General features: G+C 39.3%; 1 protein-coding gene across 2 annotated transcripts; it reads right to left on the bottom strand.

Annotated features, from left to right (window-relative positions):
- Nucleotides 1-917: 917 nt before the first annotated feature.
- On the bottom strand, nucleotides 918-12,250 carry IL1A (interleukin 1 alpha). 2 transcript variants are annotated; one of them, XM_017891484.1, is made up of 7 exons: nucleotides 12,224-12,250; nucleotides 9,880-9,934; nucleotides 8,874-8,922; nucleotides 7,774-7,996; nucleotides 5,960-6,130; nucleotides 4,449-4,573; nucleotides 918-2,277 (listed from the first exon to the last, which is right to left on the bottom strand). In XM_017891484.1, exons 2-7 carry the CDS (start codon nucleotides 9,924-9,926, stop codon nucleotides 2,077-2,079), a joined length of 816 nt encoding a protein of 271 aa, XP_017746973.1. In that variant the 5' UTR covers nucleotides 9,927-9,934; nucleotides 12,224-12,250; the 3' UTR covers nucleotides 918-2,076. The 2 variants fall into 2 exon arrangements, with proteins under 2 accessions (XP_017746973.1, XP_017746972.1); XM_017891483.1 differs by lacking the exon at nucleotides 12,224-12,250 and adding an exon at nucleotides 10,602-11,552.
- Nucleotides 12,251-14,671: the final 2,421 nt, after the last annotated feature.

Genomic DNA, 14,671 nt, shown 5'->3' with positions numbered 1-14,671 from the left:
CCAGATACGTTATCATCTCCCCATTGTACATCTGCAATTGAGTGTCCTCTAGTAGCTCAACGTACATGCCTAAAATTTTACTCATCGTTCATCCTGGAATGGAGAAGACCTCCATATTTCTACCAAAAATATGGTTAAGACGCTGCCACTCATCCAGTCTCCAGTACCAAGAAACAGGGTCATCTTAGACTACTCCTTACCCAAATCTACCACACCCAATTCCAAGATCCCTTGATATTAACCTTGATTTTCCAACTAAATATATCTTGCATCCATGCTTGGATCTATTAGTTGTTCTTTTAAAATTCTCTTTTATATGTTTTTAACATTTTAAAAAGATTTATCTATCTTTTGAGACTGGGTCTCACTCTGTCGCCCAGGTTGGGGTGCAGTGGTGTGAACACAGCTCACTGCAGCCTCCATCTCCCAGGCTCAAGTGATCCTCCCACCTGAAGCCTACCAAGTAGCTGGGACGAGGTGCTCACTACCATGTCCAGCTAATTTTTTTATTTTTTATTGTTTTTTGTAGAGATGAGGTCTCACTATGTTGCTTAGTCTGGTCTCGAACTCCTGACCTCAAGTGATCCTCCTGCCTTGGCCTCCCAAAGTGCTGGGATTGAGGTCTGAGCCACCGTACCTGGCCTATTAGTTGTTTTTAATGTATCTCTATATGTGTGAGTTTGTATAAAGATAGGAACACATGTTTTGTGTATGTGTAATGTGAGCTTTAAGTGAACCCGGAAATATTATCATTCTTAATGCCATTTATGCATACTGGCAGCTAACAAAGAGGAGAAAAAATATAAAATCTTGGTTTGGTTTTATAAAGTAACACTAAATGCAGTTATTTATGTAAACGTTTACCTTTTGTTCCTAATTACCGTGCAGTAAAATGATTAAGACAATGAACAACTATGTGTCAGAGAATTTTGTTGCAAGCTTTATTCAGTTATGACTGGTAATAATCTATCAATCACTATTGTTGATAATAATGTAACATATGGTCTGATCACAATTTTTATAACCTAGAAGAAACGTTGATTACATTCCAGAAAAGAAAGTTTTGGTAACAGTGGTCTGATGGTTGTCAAAGTTGAGTTCATCTAATTTTAGCTTGTAGGACTTGATTGCAGGTGGAATTGAATGAAACAAGAACGCCCAGGCAAGTTTAATTGCAAAAGAGTCAAAGATTGGACCAATTATCAGCTCAAAGTAATTAATATACATTTATTATATAATTACAGGTCTCCCAAGTACTAGAATGCAGAGTTTCCTGGCTATGGGATAAGCACAACTTGGATCCAAATGCCCTATATTAATGAAATCAAACTTACTCGTCCCAGAAAACACTGTCTGTTATTCTGGAGGATGCCTGGTCACGCTCAGAGGATGAAGGGGCTCCCATAAATATAATATGTTATAATAATCTTAAATATATTTATAAATACATATATAAATAATAATTTAAAAATAACATTTCGTGCTTTGCCTTAATCTTGAGGCTCAGGTTCAAGAAGTATTTTACCAAAATGACCTCCCTGATTAGCATAAAAAACTGTTGGGGCAGGAAGGCTTAGGTATTATTCACTCCATTTTGAAAATGATAAAACTGAGGTCCCAGAAACTTATGCTATTTGAGTAAGAGTTCATCAGCAACTTAAAAGTAGAAGCAAACAGTTGAAATGAAATACTAGGTCCGTGGCTTCTTATTTCAACTGCTATTGTGCATATTTCTTAGTTTTCTTATGCCTTAATTTGCCCATCTGTAATATGGGTAGAGTCTTTTTGGTAGCCGTAGTCAGTAACTCTGGTCCTCCTAAGATTGTTATGAAGAATAATAATTAAAATGATTGGTACTATGCAAAATATAGGGTGTTCTTTAAATAACAAACAACATTATATGTTAGCGTTGGTTCCACTAGACATTGCTCCTCTCTTACAAAGAGTGTAAACATTCATTTAGAATTACAAGGCTCAGTACACGCTCAGCAAATGACTAACAGTAAAGGATTTAGCTTTTTCATATTCGTGGTACATACGAACTGTCAACACTGCACAAGTGAGCAGACTCCAGACCTAAGCCTGGTTTTCCAGTATCTGAAAGTCAGTGATAGAGGGTGGCCCTCTTGCCAAGCACACCCAATAGTCTTGCTTTGTGGCAATAAACAAGTTTGGATGGGCAACTGATGTGAAGTAGTTCTTAGTGCCGTGAGTTTCCCAGAAGAAGAGGAGGTTGGTCTCGCTACCTGTGATGGTTTTGGGTATCTCAGGCATCTCCTATGAAGAAAAGAAGAGAATTCTGTTAGAGAGCAAGACATTAGAAAAAGGACTGAAGCTCAATCCCTTGGCATTTGGCCTTCATGAGAAATAGCACTTTAGGACTATGGCTGTAACATGATGCTATAGGCTCTTCATTCATTTGTTCATTCAACAAGCATTTGTTACATGCCTAGTAGATGTGTGGCCCAGTCTATTAATAAGAGTTGATTTCCTTAGTTGATTAGAGAGAGATCTAAATTAGTTATGAAGATTACCGGGGACACTAGTATCTCACTGTATCCAGGCAGGTAGGAGGGAAACATTGTTTCTGTCCTGCCTTCAACATAGGCCTAAGGCATTTTGCATCAAATCTGAGCACTGGTGATTCTAAGCCCCCTAAACATTTTGATCTCCAAATGAACAAATGATACCTTTGGGAGATCAATTTAGCATTTAGATGACATTTATCTCAGTATTTAAGTCAACAATTGAAGCTTAAACATACACACACACACACACGGACACACAAAATTCATAAGTATATCAGTAACTAAACTATTTCAATATACTTTCTTCAGAGTGTACTTTTCTTGTGAGTATGAGTAGAATTTAACAATGCTTTTATGGAAAAATAGATTTCAAATTCCAAGTTGAGATGCTTCTTTCCTACTCTTTTAAATTTAAAGCAAGTAAATACACTTTTGAGGCTTCCTTGGGGTTTCCAATGTCAGCAGGATTTATTTCCCAAACCTATTCCTCTCCTACTTTTTCCCTTCTCGTAAATGATATTTCTCCTCTTCCTTCTGTTGGTTCTATCTAAAATATAACCCAATTCTGCCTGTTTCTTTCCACTTCTTTTCCTTACCCCACCCCCATGACTGCCGTTAAACCTCCTCATTGGACTTTCTGCTTTCTCTATTGCCTTCCTTCTGATCTGTTTTCTATTTTAGGAAATATAAGTGAGGTCAGGGCATTGCACTGTCTGAAACCCATTAATGGCTTTTCATTGTATCTCAAATGAAATCCAAATGCAAGCTCTAGTCTCTGCATATGTTTTCTCCTTCTCAAAATGCCCCAGTTCCAAGAGTGCTTCTTCTGATCCTTGGAGCTGTCCTTTACCATCTTGAAATTGTAGGGCTTGGGTGCGTTCACACTTCTCTGAATGTCCTACCCCCAAACCCACAACCATGACCCACCCCCTCCTGTTGGCAGCTGTCATCTCACAAGGGGATTTGTTTTTACCACTTTGTCTAAATAGCACTCTCCCACTTTTCTCTATCTTAGCATCCTATTCATTTTTTTTTTTGCAGTGTCTTGCTCTTTTGTTGGTTGTTTGAGTTATCTATTTTCCGTATCCTCCAGAAGACTAAGTTCTATGAGACTAGAGGCTTTGATGCACCACTGTCTACACAGCTGTTGGCACTATGCCTGAAAAATAGAAGGCTCTCAATGAATAATGCTTGTTGAATGAGTTCATGAATGAAGCTGCTACCCTACTCTGTAGACATCACTTGATCCAGAAAAGCACAGGCAGGCACATAAGTTCTAGTTGGGAATAGAAGGTCTTGGATTACACACTTACAAATTGAGTCACCTACTTATCAGTGGAGAAAACATCTAAGGTTATTGTGTGTGTGTGTGTGTGTGTTTGAGGGGGGAAGTGGTAGTGGAGATAGGGCTGGGATGAAGGATAATGCTGACATCAATGCAGAGAGAGGGGCACTGGAAGCAGCAGGCCCCATTTTGGGACTTGGTTCCCAGCTTTTTGCTTTGTGCCCATTGGCAGGTGATTAATCCTCTCTGATCTCAGTTGGCTTATTTGAATTTCTTGGAGGCAGGCCACATTGTCCTAAGGTCTAGTATTGTGTAGGTCAGATAATAGATGTCAGTAAAGATCAATGGAATAAATGGATGCCCTGGGATGGGAGGTGAATAAGGTCAGGCAGGGAAAGGAAAAAGAAAGAAGAAGGTAATTTTCTTCTTATTTGCTTTTGCCACCTCTATTATATTTTCTCACAGATCCTGCCTAGGCATGCCTCTGGAATCGATGGGAGTGGGGTGGGCAGGTGGGGGCTGTGGTAGGAAGAAAAGAGGACGGTGTCACCTTGTTAGAGGTGTCTGCCTATCGGGCTTATTTACAAACATATGAGATGTAAATGAGGGTAAGTGGGAGACAAAGGACAACTGACCTTCAGCAGCACCGGTTGGTCTTCATCTTGGGCACTCACATACAATTGAGTTTCTGAGATTCTTAGAATCACAGGAACTTTAGTATCGTCCTTTGATGACGTATAAGCACCCATGTCAAATTTCACTGGTGAAGAGAAGAACCAAAAAGAAAGTAAATTCATTGTATTTGTATAAAATCAAGTGTTGATGTAGATTGTGTGTGCATGGTGTGTGTGTGTGTGTGTGTGTGTATGTATGTGTGTATAGTTAGGTCCCCACCTATGATGTCAATACCTGGAAGTCAGGAATGGAATTCTATACATCTTTGTATCCTTCACAATGTCTTCCACACTCACCAAGCAGGTGAATACTTGGTTAATGTTCTTAGAATTTTCTACATTGAATGAATCCTTGGGGGCTGAATAAGTGTTGAATCTCTTATAATTTCGTTAGTGGGATAGACCCTGTAATTTGTTAGATCATGAGTTCATAATAACCTAACATGGAGGGGTTTAGGAAGCTGATACACTCATATGTTGCTAATGATACTGAAAAGTAGTTCAGTTTTTACTTACAGAATAACGTTTAATAAGAGCTGTCAAATTATTTATGCCCATTGATCTAGGCATTCCACTTTGGGATATGCTCAAAGAGATTACCAGATAGGAGAAAAAACAATAATATATACAAAGATATTTGCAACCAAGCTATTTAGAGTAAACCCAAGGGACCAACATAGCAACATGATTGAATTATCTAGTGACATTAAAAATGGCAAATACACATATGATGTCAATATTGGCAAAATTGCAGAAATAATATTAAGTAGGAAAATAGAACACAAAATAATTTGTAAATGCAGAGTTGAAAGCATGTTAGCTGAAGTGCATCCAATCAGAAAAAGTCTTGCTTGTTTATTGCAAAATTGCCTCTCTGGACCTTTGAAAATACGTATACTGTTGAAACTGAAACATGTCCGCCATAAAAATTGGATGTGTGTGATAAAAGTTTTTGGACACTAAACTTCATCCTTTAAGCCATATTTGTAGCTTATTGGTGGTTTTGCCTTACAAATATGTTGTCAGAGATAATAAAGACCTTCCTAGTTTGGTGCTACTTGTGAGTTTCATCAACAGACTTTTTAAAGGAGAGTGATTGTTCTTCATTGGCTTCTGGGTAAATCTGAGTAAGTCATTTAATATGTCTGACAGTGAGTTTTCTCAGTTTTAAAATTGAGAGTAAGAATGTCTGAAAGAACCAAAGAGGTAGTACATCAGCAAGCTTTGTGCACAACCCTTTACTCTCAAATACAGGAAACTTCTCTTTTGTGGAACTTCCAGATTTAGTTGAACCTTCTGCCCTGGCTTGGGATTTTTATGGGAGCACTGTGCTTCAAGCTATTCTAGAAGAATGGTGCAACCCAGAACTCTGAAGAGGTATGTTTTTTTGCAAGCAGAAAGATTGAAATAAATAAATAAGTAAATGAAAGGAGGGGAGGATGACAGAAATGTCTGGTGCCATTTTAATGTACCTGCTTCATCCAGATTATGTAATGCAGCAGCCGTGAGGTACTGATCATTGGCTCGAATTATACTTTGATTGAGGGCGTCATTCAGGATGAATTCGTGTTTGATGATCCTTATAAAGTTGTATTTCATATTGCTTCGGAAGCTAAAAGGTGCTGACCTAGGCTTGATGATTTCTAAAACCATGATCACAGGTGTAGATTAATGTCTATGTACAAACACAGATGATATACACACTCTAGTACAAGCAGGGAAGATAGTTCTGGAGGGGATATTAGGAATATTCTAATCCAAATGAGGAAGCAAAGAGAAGTGAAATCACCCAGTCAGCAGTAGAATTGGTTTTCTAGGATTATCCTTGTTGTTACTTACGTGCTTCTTTTTAAAACTTCAATTCCTCAGGCAATAGTTTCATTGTTTTTAAAAAGACTATTTGCACAACTTTCTCATTGTGTGGGTGTTTCTAACTGATCAGAAAGACTACCAGTATTTCCTATCTATGTTTTCAAATGAATGCACTCTGAGAAAAAGATGAACGCCTTAAAAATAATTATATATGTCACTGAGAGTGCAGATCCACCACATTTCTGCAAAGTGGCACATATCAATAGCATCACAAATCTTCATGGCTCTGGGAAATTCTACTTCTGGGAATATATTCTAAGGAAATAAAGGGTGAGAGAAATGAATATTTATACAGATGTTCATTGTTGCATTGCTTATAATGGTGAAAAATGGGCACTCTAAAATGGCCTCAATATATTATTAAGTAAGAAAAGCTGGATATAAAGTTGTATATAGTGTGGTCTTGATGTTAGACATATTTGTTCACATGTAGGTATGTGTATAGCAAAGACTTTAAGGAAACATACCATAGTGCTGGTAGTAGTCTCACTGGCAATATGAGTGATTTTTATTTTCTTATATATTGTTACATTTTAAAACCTTCTAGGTAAACACATGTTATTGCTTAGGTATTATCCTAAAAACAGGAATACTGGGTTTCTAGTTCGTGTGGAGGCTTGTACAGTAAAGGCATGGAGGAGAAACCATGATTTTTATACTCTGGTAGAACTGGATTAGATTTGAGGCTCTTCCACTTACAGATGTGTGCCATTGGGCAGTTTACCTATCTCAATGAGCTTAGTTTCCTTTTATGTAAAATGAGAAGGTAGGATTCTTGTGAGGTTTAGACATAATCAGTCATTAATAAATTAGTATTGCTGGTAGTATTCATATAGGTAGTAGTAGTAGTAGTAATAATAATAATAATAGCTAACATTTATTGGGTTCTTACTATGTACCAGACATTATTCTAGTCCAGAAGTTAGGGAATGTTGACTCATTTAATCTTTATAACAGTCAGGAGGGCCCAGCTATCTCAGTCTGTAAAGCCTGAGACTCTTAATCTTTACAACAATCCAATGAGTGGGGGATTCTGATTATTTCCATTTTACAGTAGAGGAAACTGAATCACCGAAAGATTATGTAACGTGCCCAAGGAGGCGTAGTTAGTATGAGAGGAACATAGCTTGTAAGTGGTCTTGTTACTGCTTTCTCCTGAAAGGCTAAAAGTCACACGACCTTTACAATATGGCCAAGAAATAATGGCTGTGAGCAAGTATTCTCAATTCAGGCCACTGCTCATCTCTCCCTCCTGGAGAAGGATAAACATTAGTTTTCTTTCTGTGTAGTTACCAGACTAATGCTTGGTTGTCTTCTTCTTATTCTGACTCCAGGTTTAATTTTCCCCTAAATTCTATTGTCCCTACTTACTTAAAACTGTGAAACAAAGATATTATTGTGCTTGACCCCTTACCTTCCTCTGAGTCACTGGTGATGGCCTTCAGGTCATCATCAGTGATGGATTGGCTTAAACTCAACCGTCTCTTCTTCAGAACCTTCCCATTGGTTGCTACTACCACCATGCTCTGCTTGAAGGTAAGCTTGGATGTTTTAGAGATTTCAGAGATACTCAGAGACACACACTGATCCATGCAGCCTTCATGGAGTGGGTCATAGCTTACATCATAGAAGGATTTCTATGAGGAAGGAAAACAGAAACTGAGAGGCTGTTCATGGTCAGGGAATGAAAGTCCTTTCAGTAGTGCTATATTCAACAGAAATAGTGAGGAGGATCTCCATTCTGGTCTTAGGTAACTCATGTTTCATTAGGCTTCCCTCCCTCTCTCCCTTTTGTCTCACCTTCCTTTCTCCTTCCAAGGTAAAAGATGATTTTTTAGGAAGACTTTTCATTTATTTGCATGCTCAAAATGAGATGCTGTAACTAAATAGGTTAACAATGATTGTAGTGAGTGGTAGCTTTCCAATTAGTTCCCTTTCAGGAGGCTAAAAATCTACTTAACAAAGCTCAAAATATTTTAGAAATACTCCTTTGGGGACAGCTTTTAAAGCCAGTACCAAAGACATACCAGGCAGTACTTATACTGTCTATTTGTGGTCTCCAAACACAATGACACAGCTTGGTGAGTGGCTGTAGATTTCTCACTTTCAATTGGCTTGCTTCCTCTCCCTCAGCTTCATGTTTGGAGACTTTCTCTAACCTCTGATGCTGGTGTCAGAGAGGGCAACCACAACACATCATGTTAGGAGACAGACCCCTGGTGAAGCGGTCTGTGGGGCCTGTCTCAGGATGGCATAACTAACATCCTGATGAAGCCTGCCCCAGGAGACTCCAGTTCTCAGGGATTTGGGATAATTCTGCTCTGTTCTAGGAGAAGCCAATACACATCAACTTTATAAGGCAGCTGGTCTCGCTTACAATGAAAGACAGGTCTCTGGACCTCTAGTGAGGGTAAAACAAAAGCATTTAAGATTCAAGTCGTTGCTGTTCTCTTTTGATGAAGAAACTACTGTGTAAGAATAGCAGTCCCATGAGAATTACAGTCATTTGCTTACCTGATTCAGAGACAGATGGTCAATGGAGGAACTGTCTTCTTCGTTTTCACTGCCAAATAAGACGATGAGAATGTAATTGTTCGTTATTTCACTTTGGTCTCTGGCCAATGTGTTTTAATGACCACGGTAGTTGTGGGTCACACACATACACACGGCCATTACTGTCATCTTTGAAATTTAAGGACTTCTACACATACACATAGGTAGAGTAATTCATACCTTACTAATATGGAATTAGTAGTCATCAAGACAGGCTTTGAGCTTTACCTGTGCTTTATCTATAAAAATTAGACCTGGCTAACAAATTGAAGAGCTTTAATTGAAGTTCAGGGAAGAATGTTAAGCTCCTTAAGAGAAAAGAAAGGTTTTGAAGCACTTCATTTTTATTTTAACCAAATGGATTATATGTTACACATTGCTTTCATGTATTCACTAAAACAGATTTCATAATTTATACTTAGTAAAATATCCAGGCAAAATTTTGACAGCCTAGTTTGCATTAGTATTGACTACCAATAATGGAAACATCATGTTAGTTTAATATGTTCCATAATTTTATCTTTGTGTTCATTTACCTTTCTTCTACATACGAGCGAGATTTGCCTGTGTATCTGCGTTCACATGCCCAGCTTGCTGTGGAGTCATTTCCTATTCCTGAAGGAGACCAAGTTTTCCTGAGAATGGACCAGTAAAACCCATTCTTATATCAGGGTATGTGATCTCAACAGAGGCTGTGTCTGAGTTGATGCTGAAATTCATGTAGGACTCAGCAGACCTCAAAAATAACTTTTCTAAAATGGCAGTCTCCCTGCCAATGTAATCTCAGTTTAACATGCTGAATGCTTAGTTTTTCTGGGTCTTCTGTGAACCTGCTCTGACTTCAGGACTAGTACACATCTCTACAGCCTCTGCCGGCCTGGCCCCATGCTGGTCACTGTTATGCCTAGCTGGATTCTGGTGAGCCTTGAAACTTTCACTAAATCACGAGATAAATCTTATTCCTTACCTGTAACAGTTCTTCAGGTCTTCAAACATGTCCGGAACTTTGGCCATCTTGACTTCTGCAACAGAGAACACCAGCCACTGTCAGCTCAGCCAGCCTCTAACCCGGATACCTGTGAGGGGAACCCCTCCTCTTTGTGCTTCTTGAAAACTTTGTTGAATGACTTAGTCCACATTCAGCATTTTCTCCATCTTCTAGCTCCTTTGAATTAGTTTGCTATGTACCTGTCTCCTTTATTAGATCGTAAACTTCTTTTAGAATGTTTTATTTATATTGGTATTCCTTATGTGCCCAACCTAATGTATTGCACAGAACAGGCATTCAATCAATGAAAGTTTGAAGAGGTTACAAAAACACCACAAGAATAAGGTGTTTCCCTTACACAGAGGTAAGAGAGAGACAGAGTTGGAAATGTTCAATTTTCTCCTAATAATTTTGGATAGTAGAGATTCCCTCCCATGAGAAGCCTCAGTTGTATTCACCCCATGCCCTCACAGGAAGCTAATTCTGCCGTCTCTCAGTAGAACAAATCGGTCCTTATCAGAAAAAAGAGAGAATAATTTTCTAAAATCTGACTGTAATTCTAGGTCACATACCAAAACCGGGGAGGGACAAGAAAAGAAAGGAGAGGCTGTAGCTTTAGAGAAGGCAATGTGAGAGAAAACAGCCAAAGAGAAAAACAACAACAGAAAATACTTTAATAGCCAGAGATGTGAGGACAATACCTTTGCTGACTCAAACGCCAATGAAATGACTCCCTCTCTGGCTGGCAGCTTAAGCCTGAGTCAGTCTTCTTCACCTTTTGTAATTGTCTTAAGTAGGCGTGGCTACAAGTATGTCGTCAAAACGGGGAATTTACAGGGAAGAATTCAGTTTTGTATTTTTCTACGTTCATTCAACTTGATACTGGCTAAAATAATGAAAGATGGCATAGCTGATACTATTGTTTGCAGATATTCCAAAAGTTATTGACTTGGTTCCTTTATTCACTGCTTTGCTTTATAAGATGACAAACATGTAGTCTTAGAAAAAGGGAAGTGCAGGAAACTTATCAAGTTTCTAGGAGGAAGGGAGAAATCCTGAAATCAGAACTCAAGGGGCTAGATTTGGAGGGGAATTCATTAATAATAATAGTTCTAATAGTAGCTGGAGTTGTGTTCTGGCTGAATCTGTTGATTGTGCTCCAGGTTGAATGTGAATTGGCAGAATACTTGGCAGCTCCTGGCAACTTTTGAGGGAAAATGAGCCATCTTTTCTGAAGAGGGAAGTTTGCTTGATTAAGGCATAAATCACTTCAGAGTATGGGGTGACAAGCTCCTGGTTAGGTCAGGGTAGAGAAGAGAAAAGTGATATTTGACCACAAAGAAGTCTTGAGCCTCTTACTCCTCTGAATATTGTCAACACATTTCCTACAGAGGGGACAGAGCTTCGGGACAGAACTCTCCACCCTGGCCCTGTTACAGTAAAGTAGCCCTTTACCAAGGACCAGAGAGAAGCCTGGTCTTCTGTAGGATACGCCCAAGGTGTGTCTTCTGTAGAAAAAGGTGTGTGCAAGCCCCGGGAGGTATGCCTAAGGCTTCAGCCAGAAGCCAGTGGCTAAATTTGGGAATGGAGATTGGGGGAAAAGAAGGCATGGATTTTTACATCTGAGACTTCAATGGTGTTGCCTGGTTACTATTATTAAAGAATTTCTCGGCTTTTATAATTCCTGTGGCCAGCCTAGTTCAGGTGGCGGAACACCAGACTCTTAGCAAATGGATGTTCCCAGTTGAAGTTTAAGCCATATATATTTTAAATAAAGGAAATGAACTAGGTGTGGTGGCATGCCCCTGTATTTCCAGCTGTTCAGGAGGCTGAGGCAGGACGATCACCTGAGGCCCAGAGTTCAAGTCCAGTGTGGGCAATGTAGTGAAGCCCCCATCTCTAAAAAATAATAAACAAACAAACAAAGGAAATGGATGGAAGAACAAGGTAGAAGAGAGAGAGAGAAAAAAAAAAGAGACAAGGCACTAAAACATGGTATAGAAAAGCAAAAAAGTGTGGATCTGAGAGGAAAGCGGCTTGTGTGAGTTGGATAAAGTGTTCCCTCTGTTCCTGTTTAATTATAAATAATAGGATTGGTTAGATGTCATAAGGTCTATTTCAGGTGCAAAATCTCTTATATGCCAGTTTAATTATCCTGGTCATGTACCTGGTGCTATAATAGTTATAACAAGAGCCACAGAAATAACCACACTTGGATGTAAGCAATGTAAGTGTAGCACCAGACTAGGGTAGAAGCTTGGGTGTCTAAGGACAAATCCTGAAGGAACAGTGATGTCAGCCAACTGGCTACATTTCTGCTTACCTTGGTTCCTCCTTAGGCAACACAGAAATGTTAATCCTGATTACCCCCTCTCCTCCTGAGAATCTTGTGAGGGCTATTGCTAAGGAACAATTGCAAAGCACATTGTGAATGTGAGCTGCTATGGAGATGCAACTAAACAAAAATAATAACAATGCTAATGACAGCTTCAATCACTCAAGAACCTGTATAGTCATCATTATAATGCCTTAGTTCACCAAAGAAAATATAGTTCTTATGAAAATATTGGCTTGAAAGCTTCAACAGGGATAACATTTTCAGGTGAAGGCCACCATTGAAAGCCTGAAGATATTTAGCTTCTGGGAGCAATGCATGCCATCTCTTTGGTAATCCAGGAAAAACCCTGGTTCCACCAACATAGGCAATACCCATCCTGGTCCCATCCTCACTCCTCTGTTGTAGAGAATTCCCCAAATGTGGTTGTTGAATTTCTCAAGAACTTGGTTGAGAAGCAGCCAACTTGGGTTAGAATATCACCCAACCTTTTCCTTCACATGATTGTCTTGTCAATTGATTTTTAAAGGAAAACTAGGGTGGGTGAGGTTCAGAGAGAGGTGGGTCCTTGCATTGTTTTGAGGAGCTTGCTTTTCTGGGACTGTGAACAAAAGTTACCTCTTCTAGGGAAGGGATAGTGGAACATACTGGGCAGGGCTCTACTGGTAGATAGTGGAACATACTGGGCAGGCCTGTGGTGTGTGTGTGTTGGGAGCCATCCTGTGACAGGGATGTTGGGTGGCTTCAGGCACTCACCTCTTGACTCTGAGGAGGCCTCAAGAAACCCTTAATGAGTCACTGTCATCTAAATCATTTAGGAAGAAAAAAAAATGGTGCATTTATTCTATGCCATGGGTTTTGCTAGGAATCAGCAGTTTTTTCCCATGATCCACAAAATCAGATATGCAAGGTGAGATGTTCTATGTTGGTAGGTGACTGGGTATGTTTTATAAGATTGGAGCTTGTGAGTCCAAAGAACCATTGTGATGCCTTTCATGTGGCAATTGTTTTCTAGTTTACCTGCACTGTCTCGCTGCCTCCTCACTGCACCTACAAGAGTTAGCTGACACTGTCCTCTTTCATAGCTGAGGATCCTTGAATACGTTAAGTGACCAACCCAAGACCACAAGACTGATGAAACCAGTGCTTGAACTCAAGCTTCTGATTCCGAGTCCAGTCTTCTCTTTCCACTGCATAAAGATACTCGAGTCTCTTATCATCACCAACATCAAGTGTTGACTGAAAAAGATCATCCTTAGGGTCTTTCCCCCTCGAACATGCTATCATTCAGTAACTCTAGGATCCTTGTTAAAAAAAAAAACAACAGAAAACAGGGGAGGGAGGAAGGGATTGAAATATCTCCTCTCCCTCTCTTCACCTCCTCTGATGAACTCTGATTTTATTCTGTGATATATAAGACCTGAATGAAGGTGATTGAAGTAATTGGGTACATGGTTAGTGGTGGAATCTGGATGTGAACCTCAGTCATGGTCTTGCCATTGTTCCATGAAGACAGGAAATATCTGTAAACCTATTTGGAAGCAACTTTAAAATTGTTGCATGTGGTTGGGTCTGACAGAATCACTTGAATGAAGAGAAAAATGTAACTTTTTCCTGTGAATTTTCAGGGAAATGCAATTATTTCCTTTCACGTGGTATAAAAGCTTTTCAGAGGAATTAAGCATGCATAAGCCAACACATGCAGAGACAACTGAGCCTTTAGTCGCAGCTCATGCTCTAGTTATAATATGTTTTTAAATTCCATTATAGCTACAGAGAAGGAGGAAAGGACTTAACATCAGGTTCAAGGGATTATAATACATTATCTCACTTAATCCTCTCATCAGACCTGTGAGGTAGATGTTCTTATCACATCTTACAGAAGAGGAAGTCAAGGTCTAGAGAAATTAAGCAATCTGCCCAAAATTGCAAAGTTACCATGTTTCCTAAATGGGATCCAGACACCAGGGCATACGTTTCTTCAACCATGAGGATGTCTCTTTTCCTTAATGTAGCCGCTTCCTTTCCTGTTTTCTTTTAAATTAAGTTTTAATTATTCTGCTTTATCTTAGTCTATTGAAGGTCCCAGAATATGTTAGAGAAGGATGCATGTCGGAGACCATCTAGTTTAAACTCTTACTTTTATAAAAGAGGAAACAGGGTACAGGGGAAGTATGGCCCAAGGTCACATGGAGAATTCATATGACAGTGGGACGTAAAATTAAAACTCAATTTCTTGAATTCTAGTTCAAAGTATCCTACTACTTAGTGACCCTGGTGTGTCAGTGAAGAGAGAAAAAAAAAGAAGAAATAATCTCTAATGACTTCTCACCCATAAGTGAAAAAGGAGTGGCTGGGCGTGGTGGCTTATGCCTGTGATCCCAGCAATTTGGCAGGCCTAGGTGGGTGGATCGCCTGAGGTCAGGAGTTCGAGAC

The sequence above is a fragment of the Rhinopithecus bieti genome, unplaced genomic scaffold (assembly GCF_001698545.2).
Source record: "Rhinopithecus bieti isolate Rb0 unplaced genomic scaffold, ASM169854v2 scaffold_20362, whole genome shotgun sequence".
NCBI lineage: Eukaryota > Metazoa > Chordata > Mammalia > Primates > Cercopithecidae > Rhinopithecus > Rhinopithecus bieti.
The sequence above is the reverse complement of the archived record's forward strand: the minus strand, read 5'-3'. Positions and strand labels throughout refer to the sequence as shown.

Coding starts and splice junctions, on each gene's coding strand:
- IL1A (XM_017891484.1), bottom strand. CDS start 9,926: ATGGCCAAAGTTCCGGACATGTTTGAAGACCTGAAGAACTGTTACAG. Junction 7,997..8,873: donor ACCATCTGTCTCTGAATCAG/GTAAGCAAATGA, acceptor CCTTCCTCATAG/AAATCCTTCTATGATGTAAG. Junction 6,131..7,773: donor CACCAGTGACTCAGAGGAAG/GTAAGGGGTCAA, acceptor TCATGGTTTTAG/AAATCATCAAGCCTAGGTCA.